General features: G+C 39.5%; 2 protein-coding genes across 6 annotated transcripts in view; one reads left to right on the top strand and one right to left on the bottom strand.

Annotated features, from left to right (window-relative positions):
- The window catches only part of cerk (ceramide kinase), a 46335-nt gene extending 45650 nt beyond the window's left edge, over positions 1-685 (bottom strand). For all 3 annotated transcript variants that reach the window (XM_026326995.1, XM_026326994.1, XM_026326996.1), the window contains exon 1: positions 429-685. In XM_026326995.1, coding sequence (XP_026182780.1) covers positions 429-576 — 148 coding nt within the window. In that variant the 5' untranslated portion in view covers positions 577-685. The remainder of the gene's footprint in view (positions 1-428) is intronic.
- Positions 686-1790: 1105 nt separating this feature from the next.
- The window catches only part of tbc1d22a (TBC1 domain family, member 22a), a 104913-nt gene continuing 90892 nt past the window's right edge, over positions 1791-15811 (top strand). For all 3 annotated transcript variants that reach the window (XM_026326469.1, XM_026326471.1, XM_026326470.1), the window contains exons 1-5: positions 1791-1991; positions 2469-2525; positions 4688-4871; positions 5214-5448; positions 9454-9636. In XM_026326469.1, the coding sequence (XP_026182254.1) occupies positions 1930-1991; positions 2469-2525; positions 4688-4871; positions 5214-5448; positions 9454-9636 (721 nt within the window). In that variant the 5' untranslated portion in view covers positions 1791-1929. The remainder of the gene's footprint in view (positions 1992-2468; positions 2526-4687; positions 4872-5213; positions 5449-9453; positions 9637-15811) is intronic.

The raw sequence follows: 15811 nt of genomic DNA on the forward strand, positions 1-15811 counted from the left end.
TGGCTGCTTGCAAAAACAAAACGGAGGCTTCCAATTATCTGTGACTGAAAGCCCACATGTGGGACCTGTAGCTGTCAGTGTGCAGACCCCAACACAGCTAGACCTGACTGTTGCTCCCACAACATATGCAGGGTTCTGATAAGGAGGGCAAAGCAAGCAGACAGCTGTCTCAGACATTTTTACATGGGTGACAAAGGTTACATTAACACAAGCGAATGACTACAGGAGGGAAATATAGGCTGAGAATCCAACTAAACCACATTAGTTACGTTCTAAAAGAAAAATATTTGATGTTATTGTTTAATTTTTACTTTGAATATTTCATTAAACTACATTTAATTGGCTTTGTTTATTACGTTTTAAAACAAAAGCTGTTTTGCATTAAATTATGGTAAAGCTCATAAACTTCTGCCTCTTGTTGGACTTACCTCTTTCTGATATGGGGCTGATGCCGGAGCTTCGTTTTCTGCTCTTCTCAATTTCCTTCCACGCCAAAAAGCTGCGATTTAGAACAACTTCTACCTGTCTGTGCTTCTGAAAAAGCTTCGATGACAATAATATGGCTTGTTTTTCCATCGTGTGGCACAGACGTGTCTTTAGATACGCTTTCGTCCGGTCATCTCAACTTTGAAACAACCCGTTTAACAAACGCGTATAGTGTGTGGACTGGAGCGTGTTGAGCCGGTCAGCTGTCAGGGGAATTAAAACAAAGATCGCGTAGGAGAAAGATGATTCACTCCACTAAAGATATGCAACCGGCCTGGTTGCCGCTCTGTGCTGTCCTTCCACGAACATAGAGTGGAAATAACAGGTGTGGTGTATACTGCATTGTCATCATGTATGTTTCAATGCGGCTTCAGGAATGCTGTAAATTACTGTACATCTAGCTGCAGATATGACATTTCCTGTACCTTGAAATAGTGACAGAGTGAGAGCTCTTGCCTTTTGTGATGACTGCTTACATGGAACAAGCACTGCATCAGTGCGTTGCATAAACACATAAGCTGTCTAAATCAGGGCTCAAAGCAGGTGCTCCTAGAGAGGGGAGCTGCATAATGACCTTATCCTTTCGTGAACTACAGACAGTGATCATGATGAGGCAAACTTTAGCATTAACAAAAATTATAACTAAAGTGTATCTGTGTGGTTTTGCTCCATGTATTAATTGTTGTTTTGTAGCTGACCACAATTAGTACCTGTACATGTTGAAAAGATTAGCTATTGAATCTTCATATAATTTTCACACCTACCTTTTAAAAGATATGAAAATCTGTTGTGTATTTTAATAACATCTCGTTTATACGATTTTACATTAATGACTTAATTAAAAACACTGTTTGTTGGTACAGGATAAATGGATTTTCCATTGGAAGTTAATAGTTTGGTGTAAGATGAACTACAACTTTGAGACTTATTTAAGATGAGCAGGTCTTTACAACCAAGCTTAGAGTTAGGCTGTAAGGTTAGTGTTATATTATAAATGACACTGTGCTGTTTTGTAGTCTTATATCCCTGTTTTTTAACTGTTTTAATCGGCTGTATATTTTATACACATTTTATATCTAAACAACAGTGGAAATGCTGGCGGTGACGTTTTTCTCTGCCTCTGGTCCTGATGCCGGTGGTCTTTCTTTTGATTGACACACAGTTTGTAGTTTCTGTCAACGCGTCGAAGACAGTGGGCCATGACGTCAGTAGCCGCTCAAAATCACGTCACATCATAGCGCACTTCTGGTTGGTTCACGTCGAGGAAGTGTAGCTCCAGCCAATCACAGCGGCGTTTGCTCGCCGTTTAGGCAGTATCAACATGGCAGCTTTCTGAGTTTTGGAGGAGGGGACCTGGTGTAAATAAACACAATATTCAAGTTTTACAGATAACGACAGCATTCGGGCGTTTGTGTTTAGGGCTGGTTGGACTTGGTAGGGAAAATGTCGAGTGACGGAAACAAAAAACAGTTCTGGAAAAGAAACGCAGCCAAGGTTCCTGGCAGGTGAGTGACGTGTTCCCTCCTGTTGCCTAGCTTAGCCTAGCTAGCCTCACTGAGCTGACGCTACCTTGTTGGGCTTTAAAAACAACTTTCACTTTCATTTACGGGCCTGTTGTATTTCACAAAGTTTGCAAGTTTCATCTTTTGCAACGTACAAACGACTGAGGTGAATTTGTGTCACGTACGGTTTAGACCTGGCTGCTGCTGCTAGCAGGCTAAGAGCTACGTTGCTATCACCGGCTAGCTAACATTGGAGTGATTTACCCGCGTCGCAGTCGCAGAGTTGTAACTAATGTCACAGTAACCACTTCACATGGTAGAGCAGCTGTGGGTTCACAGCTAAATAACCCTGGTTTAATCACAGCTGCATTACTACAGTGTCACTGTTGTTGTGGATAACTAGAAGCTACTATGGCTAGCTCGACAGCCAGTTATAAATTCACCCAGCCCCTTAACTTCTTCCCTTCTTAACTTCCTCAGCATTCAACACGTATATGGCGCACAACATCCACCTTTCGATCCTCTCCTTCATGCCAAGTAAGTTACATCTGTACTTTTGGGTAAAACACCACGTGATCTTATTAAAGAATGCTAGACATGTATATGTGTTTGTTATTGTGTGTGCCTCACTTAGTAAACTATAGTTGGCTCCAAACCAAGCTGAAGCTGCTCTTCTTGGCTGCTATTTCTTTTTGCCCTCAACATCCTTTAAAAACACATTTGTTTACATTTAGCAATGGATGATACCTCCCTTTATCATAGAAGACCCCAATAGTTTTCATGTATGTTATGATATAGTCCCAAAACAAGCAAACAGCTACAAGGAGGAAGTGCATGATTTGTTAACTGGGAGACTATTGATGTTTTGTTGACATGTAATACTGATTCCCTTAATGTATTCTTCAGTGCTATTTACAATCAATGCTAGTAGATTGTTGTTATTTGGCATAACTTTAAACAACGAAACAGCACAACATCTTTACAGTTAGCCACCAGCCTGCCACAGAAGACAGAAAACTGTTTGGCTATGGATTAATCGTGTAAAACATACCTTTAGCCACATCCCAATCAGGAATGTGGTCCTGTTTGTTTTGGCCTTTGGCAGCTGACAGAAACATGGTAGACTAGGATGAGACCATAATTACATGCTTGAATATGTGAAAAAGTCACATACATCTTGTATTGAAGTAAATTCCTTGAAAGTTTTTCTTTCACTCTATGGCTTTTTCTGCTGTGCTACTTTAAGGAAGTGAACTTACCAGAAAATCCAGTTGTTTGAGTGGTTACTTTTAATTTCAACTAATATGAAAAGCTTAACCTGTTAACCCCTGGGCCAATTTTTAAGCTTTGTTTATATTAAAAACAACTTATGATCAGAAAACAGCAAAGGTAAGGGAAAATGCATAAATATCGCTTCATAATGTAAATCTTCTTGTTGTTTGAAATGTTTTTTGTTTTACTGAAATTGGTTTTGTTGCGCTTATAGTGGGCTTTCTCCTGGTTATGTGGATGCATAGCATGTGTATATTGTTACAAGCAACTCATGTCTACCATTGTAAAAACAAAATCAGTTGAATAGATTAAAACAGTTTCCAGAATTTAGTATGCTGCTTATATAGATCCCGACATGCAAAACAATTTGAATACATGAATCTTAAAAAGGAAGACTGGACATTATAGTAAAAAGTTTATGTACAAGTATAAGATAATAGACAGACTGTACAGAATTAAAATGTAAAGTGTGTGTAGCATTTTCTGCCTGTAACTGAGCCCACCTTGTTCTGGTTTCACTCACTCACTCACTCACTCACTCACTCACTCACTCACTCACTCACTCACTCACTCACTCACTCACTCACTCACAGACAGATAGAAAACCGTTTATAGGTCAGCAAACATTGTTTTTGTCCTTTTGTCCAGTGTTTAATCATGTAGATTTCCACAAGGAGTTGAATTTAATTAATATTTTTTTTGTCTGGGTTTAAGTTCGGACTCTCTTTCCTTGTAACTTATGAGGGGAGTGAGCTAATATGGACAACACTCTTTCTCATGGTAATCCTTGTCTTTGTAAGAAATCAGCGCACTGTCATCTCGCCACCCCTGCCCCCTCCCCTTCTTCCCCTTGTTACTTTTTTCACATCACATTATAAAAAAGGAAAGGTTGCTTTTAATTGAATTGTCTTCTTCTGTTACATTTCTCGTTCCTGTTGAATGAAACTGTCCTTGGAGTATAAAGAGGGGAAGTCTGTGAAATTTTATCTTTTGAACGAGGCCAGATTCAGTCATGTTAGTGTTTGAACTTGCTTTTGATTGAACTGTTTTAAAGTAAAAGTCTGGGTGTTTAATTTTTAAGTGTTCTAAATTACTGGTAACTGTTTTAAAACCCCATGTGTGAATTGTAAATATATTACAGACTTTGTCCAGACCAAATGTTAATTTAAGTTCTTTTTTTAGTTGGCTGGTATACTTTATGTTCTTTTCCCAGCTCTCAGTGTCATATTTAATGGTTTCTCTCTGTCCTTTTTTCTCCTGATCCTCACTTATTTACTTGACCTTCTCTCCCTTTCTTCCCTCCTCTGATCCCCTCTGTTTCCTGTTTTTACTATTTTTTTACCCCTCTTCCCCACACACTTTCCTCTCAATTCTTATAATCTCACCTGTTCCCCTCCTCTTTCAATGACCCTCTTCCTGTCATCCAGTCTAATTAAAGCAGGCAACAAGCCTCCTCCAGCCACACCAGGCAAGCCCAAGAAGGCTACCACCTTTCAGGAGTTTGAGAGCATCACAAGTGATGCCTGGGATGTTGGGGATGATGACGACGAGCTGCTGGCCATGGCTGCACAGAACCTCAACATTGAGGTGGTCATGGAGACAGCCAACAAGGTGAAGAAACATATGCGGCAGCTTGTAAAAAAGAATTAGGCAGAATCAAAGTTTCTGCCGTGAGAGCTACTGTCACTGACTCATTTCAGTTAATTTAAACTTTTCCATTCCAGCCAGGTTCTTGTTCCACAAAATAGTCAACTTAATTTTTTTTGCCAAGATCTAGAGGAAGATTTAGATGGCTGACTGCTAACATTATCCTTTGTCTGTTTTTTCCATTTTGTGGTGGTTTCCAAAATTATTGACTTTGTGTCTTAAAATGAAACATTTGTAGTACTGTGTAAAGAGGTGAATGGTTCTGCTCTGAATCAGCAAAACTTTAGGTTTTTATAAACTTTGCAGGTGATTGAGAATCACAGCAAGCAGCAGGAGAGACAGAGGCAGGACGACACAATAGAGCTGGAACAGAAAGAAGAGGAGGAGGTGGCAGAGGGCGAGGAGGAAGAAGATGAGGAGGACAGGTTGGACGAGGGCGAAGTGACAAGCACAGAAGTATCGTTTGCATCCCAGAGCAGTCCTTACACTGATGGCCGCCTGGTGAAGTCCCACAGCGAAGCTCCAATTGGGTCACCTAAAGGTTAGTGAACACTATTGCTCAGTGTCCAAAACGTGTTCTGGCTCCCCTATATACTAAAAGCTTTTACGCTGAGTGCAGCAGCAGTGTCATGAAATATTCTGAAAATTTTGGATTGGTTTTTAATAATATCCTCATATAGTACCCATGTATGCTGAAGTTATGTTTATTATTATGTCTCTTCTGTCTGTATCTGGGCTTTCCTGATTTTATTTTTGATATAAACAGGGTGCGTGGCTAACAAATCCTGTATAAATAAGGGTTAAAGTAAGAAAAAAACACAGGAAAGGTCATCATATTGACATAATGCCGTGATATAAATAGAATGGAGTAGTAGAACCTAATCTGGTGTTTAGTAAATATCTTTCTAATGTTTACAACTTCACAAAGTCTTACAATTTTGTCTGCATCATTTTTTTGTGTATTATTAAATGTTTTGTGTATGGTCTAGCAGCTGTTTGAACAGATCCATCCAGCAGCCAGACAACAAATAGATGGGTGAAAAATATTTGGCAGACATTACCACTGTAGATCAGTGACTGCCAATGTTGTGCTTTGATTGGACTTGCTTGTGATTTCAATGAAGTGTGCGGCAGTGACATGCACGAGTACATGCAAATACAAAAGCATTCATAATCAAATCATTTCAGCTGAAGAAGCTACACTACAGTAGCACTATGTTCCTTTGAAATGCATAGATGAAGATTGTTGTAAAAAGATGGGTTTGTTGTGGCTTTCTTTATAGACTGTAACATCAGCAGCAGTGGCAGGGGATGCTCTACATCATGAACCCTGTCTAATAGGTTACCTGCCTCTGCCTCAGTGTCTGCTCTCTTGCCTGCTACTGTGTTTAGATACAGATGACATAAACAGCCTGTTGCCAAAGGCAGCTCCTAATATATCTCCAGAGAAGATACAGTAGAGGCTTGGATGCAGTGTCATATTATGTACAGACACAGGGATATGTAAGGCAACACTTTTTGTGAGTAGTTTTGTGAGAAGTTTACAGCACAAGTCAGAAGGTTGGGCACACCTTCACATTCAACAGTTTTTCTTTGTTGCTGATTCTGGTCCTGATCTGATATGAAAACATGTAATTTAGCTTGTTCATACCTCAGAAATCAGATCTGAGTCATTTGTAGCCAAGATTACTGGGTTTAGGCCACTTCAGCATGTAATGTCTGCAGTGAAAAAATATACCTCATGCTGCTAAAATTGTCTGTAAAATGGGGTTCTGTAGTCTCATGCATGTGTTTTTCCTGGGTTATTTGTAATGCAGCATACTGTGACAGACAAGTGAACATAAATCACTTCCTCTAACCTGGCTTTTATTTTATAGCTCTTTAAAAAATTAAAAGTTATCAAAAGGATTGTAAAAGGAGCCCATTGTTAAAATCACAGTAAAGGTTCCACCGTAAAGAATCTCCCATTGACTTTAATAAGCTTTTTTAATTTTTGTAAGTGCAAATAAAGCATTTGAGAACAGATCTGTAGCATTTTATTTCGTGCTGTAAAAATTGAAAAGCGTATTAAAATAGGCAGCATTCCAGCTTTCTTAATTGCTAGTGTTTGTGTGACTATGCACAAGCAGTAGATGTGTTGTTGTTTGCTGTAGCATTGGGAAATGTTGGCAGTGCTGTTCACATGGCTCTTTATGAACTTTTGCTTAGTATTCAGTGTGACAGAAGGAGCATCCCTCTCCACATGGAAGTCCCGACCTTACCAGTTTGTTCATTACTTGTCTGTGTGAGTGGTGTCTCTGTTTTGCTTTGTGTGACTCCGTTTGTCTTTTTTTTAGCGCAGCTGGGGGAACATGTGGCCCTCAGCAGACTGAATTAATGTGTTTGTGTAGCTGTTATTGAGGCAACAGAAATTGTGCAACAACTGCTTCCGTCCCGGAGGCTTGTTGCAAAACAAGCCTCTAACTATGACTACATTCATTACATTCATTCATTACACCGAGGAAAAAAAAGAGGATTCACACAGTAATGTTATAGCTATAAAGCAATAATGCCCATGGGTCCTAAGTGTAGATTACTCTGGTATTGTGTAGAACATCATGTTAGCCACATTCCTGCTCTGAAGTGCTTGTTTAGTAATACTAATTAGATTTGTAGGCTGAAAAATATGAGCTCATTAATCCTGAAAAATCAGTCCTTCAGTCTAACTTTAACAAACTAACTAGCATGGGAAGCTGTAACTACTAAATACTGCTCATTGCATAGTGTCACTTTATTGCTGCTCAAATTAAAGCCTCCTGTAGATCAAGAGGTTTCCTCACATGAAGAGGCTAAGCATAGTCTAATAGAGTAGTACAAAACCTGTCCTCTAAACAGAATCAAGGGGGTGTTCTGTTAAGATGAAGGTGAGCTCATTAAATTCACAGTGAAACAGAAATTAGTGTCTTCCAGCATTGTGATGTATTTCCAAGTAAACAGAATATGTGGGCACGGTTTACTTCCAAGAGGGATTTAGATCAAATTGCTCAGATTTGACTGGATCATTGGTGTAGTGAATATGGAGCAGTAGAGGACTGTTGGCTTCCTCTCACGTCTTCCTCATCCATATTGTTAGATCAGCAGAAAGAAGATGAGAGACAAATGATTAAATGAGTGCACTTTTGGACACGCACCTCTGAGCCATGGTGTTACCCTGCTGGCTGCTACAAAACACACATGCCAACCATCAACTACTGTTTGATGGTTGGGGGTTAAATAAATCACAATGTTGAGGTCAAGGTGAGTCAGAAAGATGTTCGCATTTTACAGAAAGATAAACACCACTGGTCAAAAGCTTGAGAACATTCCAGTTTTTTTCAGTTTTTATTGAAATTTAAGCTTTTTAGGTACAAAGGTACAGTTAACTGCAAGAGGTGAGAACAAATGTTTAGGTTACCAAAAACTGAAAAATATTGTACTTTCAGATTTACAGGAAAAAGAAGTAATGGGTTAACAACTTAGAGTTCTGCAACAATGGAATCACATTAAGCCTTGAAAACTGATGCTTACAATTCTTACAGGTGTTCCAATTTTTGTTGATTACCCTCTGTATAAAAGCTGTGTTGGAACAGACTGTTTCTACACCCTCTTCAACAATATTTAGACAGACCTGTTCTGCAGCAAGTAGTATATTGTTCTCATAATGGTGAGAAAAAGGCAGTTAAGAAAGGAAGACAGACCACCAACTCTTAAAGGTTTAGGTCTTTAGTGTATCCCTTAGAGAAATTGCAAAGAAAGCCAAAATGTTAGTGAGTGCAGTTTGAGTGCACCACATTTGTAGGACCTTCTGTAGCAGTGTTGAGAAGAACCTATTTGTTATGTCTGTTGTAGTGAGAATGCCACAGGTTTGTTTGGCTATCATACAGTTGTGCTCGCAAATGTACTGGCACAATTCGAGAAATATTGACCTTTTTTTTGCAGAACTTGTGTCTGCCTTTTTGTAATCACAGTGACAACTGCAATTATTGAAGATACTATCTGACCACTTACCCTTGTAAAGAAAAGTTTTCTGTTTGACCATTTATACCTTTTCAAAGTGGCCAGCATTTCAGGGGCATATAAAACTATGAGCACAACTGCAACGGTGGCTACTTTGTGAGTCAAAAGTCAAGATTACATTTTGTTTAACAAAATCATTTCAGAGTAGGCTTATACTGAGACATTAAATTGCACATATTTCAATAGGAACCAAACTTGACTAGTAGTGTACATAAAATAATACCAGGATACAGGTTCACACCTTGGAAATATATTTAATGCTTCACTATTTTACTTTGAATAATGGACATACAAACCACATGTGTTTTTGTAAACTGTTCAGTGCTACTGTGGTCAGATTTAAATTGCCAGTATTTTGTATAAGAAGTTGCTGTAATCGGTGGGCTTAATACTAACTAAACACAAAATCTTTTTCATGTAAATCTTCAATTTGGACAAAAAACTACAGACCGCCAGCATGGTGTGTAGTTATGTAACGCTTCCCCCTCTCTCATCTCTACCTTCACACCAGATGCAGCAGGTGAGCATGCAGCCCTCCACAGACAGCGGTCTCTGCCCCACCGGCCGCCTGTCATCCCACTAGTGGCTCGCATGGCTGACCAGAACACATCTGGCACCCCGGCCATGACCGAGAGGGAAGCATCCCGTCTGGATAAGTTCAAACAGTTGTTGGCTGGGCCCAACACAGATCTGGGTAAGCAATGTTCCTCAAAACTGATACTCCATTTTCTCTATTTTTTTTTTTGTCTTTTTTCTTGTTCTCTTACTTTTTTTTTTTTATTTATTTATTTATTTTAAATTTCGTAGCAACCTTTTGCTTCTCAGTCTTATTTTGCTCACTCTGTTTGCCAGCTGTGCTGCGCTTTTAATGATGCTGTGAGGGGGAAAGTCATCCAGCCATCTGGACATGCAGATTACAAGAAGAAAAAATACATCAGCAACAAAAGCAAATGACAGGCCTTTGTTCTAACCAAACGACAGGCCTTTATTGTTTATCCAGCCCCAGAGACTTTGTTTGCTGCCCCAGTGGCTATGCAGACCTTGCTCTTTACAGTTGACTTTGTGTCCTCTGAAACTAACTTTTAGCGCCTGCTACTTAAGAACTTGTTGCGTTAATTCCATTGTTTCAAATAAACTACATCAAGGTGGTTGTCAGATGATTATAAAAATTGAGCCTGTCTTGGTGCAGATGTTGAGGCTTTTTATTTCAGCCTCAATGTTTTTTGATTTTAAGTCTAATTCATAGGCAACATTTTTATTTTGAAAGCTCAAGATGGTATGAGTTTAACAACTGTTCACTCTTAATTGTTAGTTTCCACAATCTCAGTCAGTTTTTGTAAAAGTACAGTGTTTGGCTTATATAGAAATATGGGAGTCTTGTGGACTATTGAATAAGGATTTGCTGTCAGCAGCTTTTAAAAGACCTTTTACTGTGAGATCTTTACATTAAGATTAAGAATGTTCATCTAATGTCCTTGGATAGTTTATGCTTTGTGTGTATGTGTGTGTGTGCACACGGGCGCGTGTGTGTGTGTGCGGAGCAACAGAAATGGAGCATGAAGTGAGACCAGGAGAAAGAATTAGAAAAGTGCAGTGCTTAGCAGGAGAATGCGTAATGTGCCCGTCTAAATACCCTCAATATGCTCACTGCAAAAAGAGTGTGTCTGAGGTATTTCACTGCAGAAATGACACGGTTTAAATACCGTAGCCTCCACTCTCAAATGGTGGCTGTCAACTTAATTTACCACAACTGAAGAGGCTACTGGGCATTTATTTGAGAGAGGCTGTTATTAGAAATAACCCTTTTATTATCATTTCTATAAGTATATTTTGTCATATTTTAGTAAGAACCTCCATAGTTTTCTAATCTGCTCTTCGTGCTTTAGTACAGTAATTTGCTGTCCCTGCTGACAAGGCAACTTCTTTTTCTCATTCAAGTCAGACTGATAATGGAGATTTGGGGCCCATACTGATATTCATATTTGAGGTTTTACATCTGATAATTGATCACCTTATGTTTTTTAAGATAATGGTTAAGTAAAACGTTTTTGATATAAATCTTAACCTTAAATTTAATGTTAATTAAAAGTCAGGGCTTGCTTTATCTGTTTCACATTAAAGACTTCCATGATTTCAGATGTTTCAGACGTAACATCTTACCCACAAGGCTTTCATAGTGAAACAGGATACCCTGGCCAACACAGTTTTTAAAAAAAAAAAAAAAAAAAAAATCTTATATAGATATTTATTTTCTTCTATTTTACATGGTCACATAACAAATACAGTGGGTACGGAAAATATTCAGACCCCTTTAAATTTTTCACTCGTTGTCATTGCAGCCATTTGCCAAAATCAAAAAAGTTCATTTTATTTCTCATTAATGTACACTCAGCACCCCATCTTGACAGAAAAAAACAGAAATGTAGAAATTTTTGCAAATTTATTAAAAAAGAAAAACTGAAATATCACATGGTCATAAGTATTCAGACCCTTTGCAGTGACACTCATATTTAACTCACATGCTGTCCATTTCTTCTGATCCTCCTTGAGATGGTTCTGCTCCTTCATTGGAGTCCAGCTGTGTTTAATTAAACTGATTGGACTTGATTAGGAAAGGCACACACCTGTCTATATAAGACCTTACAGCTCACAGTGCATGTCAGAGCAAATGAGAATCATGAGGTCGAAGGAACTGCCCAAGGAGCTCAGAGACAGAATTGTGGCAAGGCACAGATCTGGCCAAGGTTACAAAAGAATTTCTGTAGCACTCAAGGTTCCTAAGAGCACAGTGGCCTCCATAATCCTCAAAGGGAAAAAGTTTGGGATGACCAGAACTCTTCCTAGACCTGGCCGTCCAGCCAAACTGAGCAATCGTGGGAGAAGAGCCTTGGTGAGAGAGGTAAAGAAGAACCCAAAGATCACTGTGGCTGAGCTCCAGAGATGCAGTAGGCAGATGGGAGAAAGTTCCACAAAGTCAACTATCACTGCAGCCCTCCACCAGTCGGGGCTTTATGGCAGAGTGGCCCGACGGAAGCTTCTCCTCAGTGCAAGACACATTAAAGCCTGCATAGAGTTTGCCAAAAACTCATGAAGGACTCCCAGACCATGAGAAATAAGATTCTCTGGTCTGATGAGACCAAGATTGAACTTTTTGGCGTTAATTCTAAGTGGTATGTGTGGAGAAAACCAGGCACTGCTCATCACCTGCCCAATACAATCCCTACAGTGAAACATGGTGGTGGGAGCATCATGTTGTGGGGGTGTTTTTCAGCTGCAGGGACAGGACGACTGGTTGCAATTGAAGGAAAGATGAATGCGGCCAAGTACAGAGATATCCTGGAAGAAAACCTCTTCCAGAGTGCTCAGGACCTCAGACTGGGCCGAAGGTTCACCTTTCAACAGGACAATGACCCTAAGCACACAGCTAAAATAACAAAGTAGTGGCTTCGGAACAACTCTGTGACCGTTCTTGACTGGCCCAGCCAGAGCCCTGACCTAAACCCAATTGAGCATCTCTGGAGAGACCTGAAAATGGCTGTCCACCAACGTTCACCATCCAACCTGACAGAACTGGAGAGGATCTGCAAGGAAGAATGGCAGAGGCTCCCCAAATCCAGGTGTGAAAAACTTGTTGCATCATTCCCAAGAAGACTCATGGCTGTACTAGCTCAAAAGGGTGCTTCTACTCAATACTGAGCACAGGGTCTGAATACTTATGACCATGTGATATTTCAGTTTTTCTTTTTTAATAAATTTGCAAAAATTTCTACATTTCTGTTTTTTTCTGTCAAGATGGGGTGCTGAGTGTACATTAATGAGAAATAAAATGAACTTTTTTGATTTTGGCAAATGGCTGCAATGACACAAAGAGTGAAAAATTTAAAGGAGTCTGAATACTTTCCGTACCCATTGTATACAGTCAAAAGTTTGGGCACCCTTTACCATTTAAGTGAATGAGAAAGTGGGTCCAAACTTTTGACTGGTACTCTGTGACAATAGTGATACATTTGCATTTGGTGGATTTGTCAGTTGCTTTGTAATTTACAGGAGGAGTCAGAATTCACTAAAATCTTGTACCTTAAACTGAGGACCTCAGATATTCCTCAACACATTTAAGACATTACAAGAGGAGTTCTGCAGTGATTTACCATTTTCACATTTACAGAGTCTTGTCATTAAAAATTGATGCAGCAGAACCTTGTAGTCTTTGGCCACAAATGATGTGGACAATTGACATCACTTGACGCAGCTTATCCTATTTCACGAGACTCGCCCAACAGACACAAAAGGCTTTGTACAGACATGGCTGACAGGTCTGCAGTTTGTTTGGAAGGGTGTAAATTTGTATTCCTTGAAGCACTTAGCTGTTACTTACCTTGGCACATGAACATTACTGTCAGGTAAACATGCTGGAAACATTGGCCAAGATCCTAAAATGTAAATGCTTGGTTTCATTAAGTTTGAATGATCTTAGTCAGCACAGTAGGCTACTTTACCTCGGGGTGTGAACCCCTTGAAAACTTTCTGAGCAAAACAACCTGGTTCACAGGTCATCAGCGTTAGTCAACGGTGGTTGCAGTCCACTCAGGCGAAGAGTATCCTGTACATCAGCAGAGTGTCTTGAGATGTCAGCCCTCATTAGGGCCTGCCAGGCATCACAAGCTGGCTGTCTAAATTTAGTTTAGTCTCTGAGCCATGATTAGATAGCCCAGAACGGGTGAGCCATGCTGCCGGCTGCTGGCACTATGAAAGATGAACTTCATTCACAGGACATAATTAAGTGAAGGATTGTGGGGGGTGGGTGATAGAGGAGGAAAGAGGGATGGGGCAGATAAGATAAGATAAGATGAAACTTTAATGATCCCTGTGGGGAAATTGGGTCATTGCAGCAGCAAAGAATAGGATATAGATGAGAACACAAAAAGAAAAAAAAAATTAAATTTCCACCATGGGAAGGAATTCAAATGTACTGAGATCCAAGTAAATAATATCAGTAGTAGTTGTGAATTACCATTTCACATAGAGAATTTTATCATTTACATTTTGGTAGGTTTTGAGCTTTGAGTAAAAAGGAAAATGTTTGATGAAATTTCTTGTCCTTTAAGGTGAGGTCACTGTATGTGTCTACTATCTGTGACGAATTTACAATCATACAAACTCCCACACATATCAGTAGACACTGTCAGCGGGACGCCCTCTTGTGTAAAAGACTCACTTGACCGACTGTCCTTGATCTCAAAGGAAGAAGGGGGTGGGTTGGGATGATACATTGGCTGGTTCTCTACTTGTAATTGATTGCACTGGCAGCCATGTTTTTGGGCCAAGCCCCCCGACATGTCAGGACTACCGCTCTCTGGAGTCTGCAGATGTGCTTGCTTGTGTCTCACACTGTGTTGGTCAGCATGTGAATCTGTGTGATTTTCGAACTTGATGGACCCTTAACAATATAGTGACATCGACTTTGTGTTAAATCGTGGTTTGTCTTGTCAGGGGGTGCAGCAGAGTGGAGCACTAGGCAGCATGAAGTTGCACTCTTCATGCCTTTAGTGATATAAAACTTTGCTGTAGAATTGAATAGGATAGGTGTTGAAAAAAGGCAGCAGTGTAAACGCTTATGTGTTCCTTTCCACCTCCTTTTTCTTGGTTATGTTAAATCTGCCCGCCTTTGCTTTCAGATATTTAACATCCCTGTCAGTTTCTCTCTTGGTGGTTCTCCCGTCATTGAGCCTTGAGACAGGTTGTGACAGAGGTCGGTTTAGCTTGTAAGGTTGTGTAGAAGGTGACGACCTATCTGTGTGCCAGACTAGGGTAATTGATGTCAGGTTGGTCTCGTCTAATTATTCCTGATGTCCTGAGGCGAGCCTGTCTGCTATGTGAACCTGAACATAGAACCCAATGTACTCTGAGCAAGGAGAATGTTATTTCTGATGGGGAAAAAAGAAAAAAAAAAAAACAGACTGATATAACCAGGCCATTTGTAAGTGTCATATTTTAATTATTGTAACACTTTGCACAGTGGCATTATTTGCAAAAAGCTGTGATGTTTTCACATTAGTTAATTAGTTGTAATGGAAGCTTTTTCTTGAATGTTTAGCCAATTTTTGCAGTTACTACCACAGTTAGACTGTCAAACTAACTATTTATACCATGAAAGATACACTGCATTTAAAACACAAGCAAGCAGTGGTCTTCAATACTTAGATCTACCTAATTCCCAGCATTTTTTATAGAAAGATATAGGCTTAACAATTTGACAGTAGTGCTCCTAGAGTAAAAGGTTAATTCATAAAAACCTGCACTCTGTGTGTCAATGCATCAGTTAGCAATTTATCACTTGCAGGGAAACAAATCAGAATTGTCAAAACAGATAAAACTATTTTCCATCCAAAGCCATAACTGCACTGCCCCATGTGTCAAACCTAAATTATGACTGACAGCCGGCAAACGCCTCATTGGAAATTAGTATTTATACAGACCTTGATATTGATCAGCTTTCATCATAGAGCATGTCCGCCATAAACATGAACTGACACACTTCTATAATTGGATGATTTTCAAAATTCCTCGCCGCATTAATAAAAAAAAAAAAAAAAAAAAAAAGTCTTGTTTGATTATTATTTTTTTTAATATAACAGACTTGACCTAGCCTCACAACTGGGGGAAAAAAGCGTTATACCTCATAATGTGAGTGTCCTGTTAGTCCTGTCCTGATTGCAACAACAAGTTTGTGTGCACTAAACCAAACATAGCCTACTGTGAAAAACACCGGGACGCTGGCCCAGTTTATGTTCAGAGAAAAGCAAATATGCCAGTTAGGTCCCTCAGACTCTATAAATTAATGGCACTGAAAAGTTTATAGCTTGTAGTTA

Source organism: Mastacembelus armatus, chromosome 23 (genome assembly GCF_900324485.2).
Source record: "Mastacembelus armatus chromosome 23, fMasArm1.2, whole genome shotgun sequence".
Classification (NCBI taxonomy): Eukaryota; Metazoa; Chordata; class Actinopteri; order Synbranchiformes; family Mastacembelidae; genus Mastacembelus; species Mastacembelus armatus.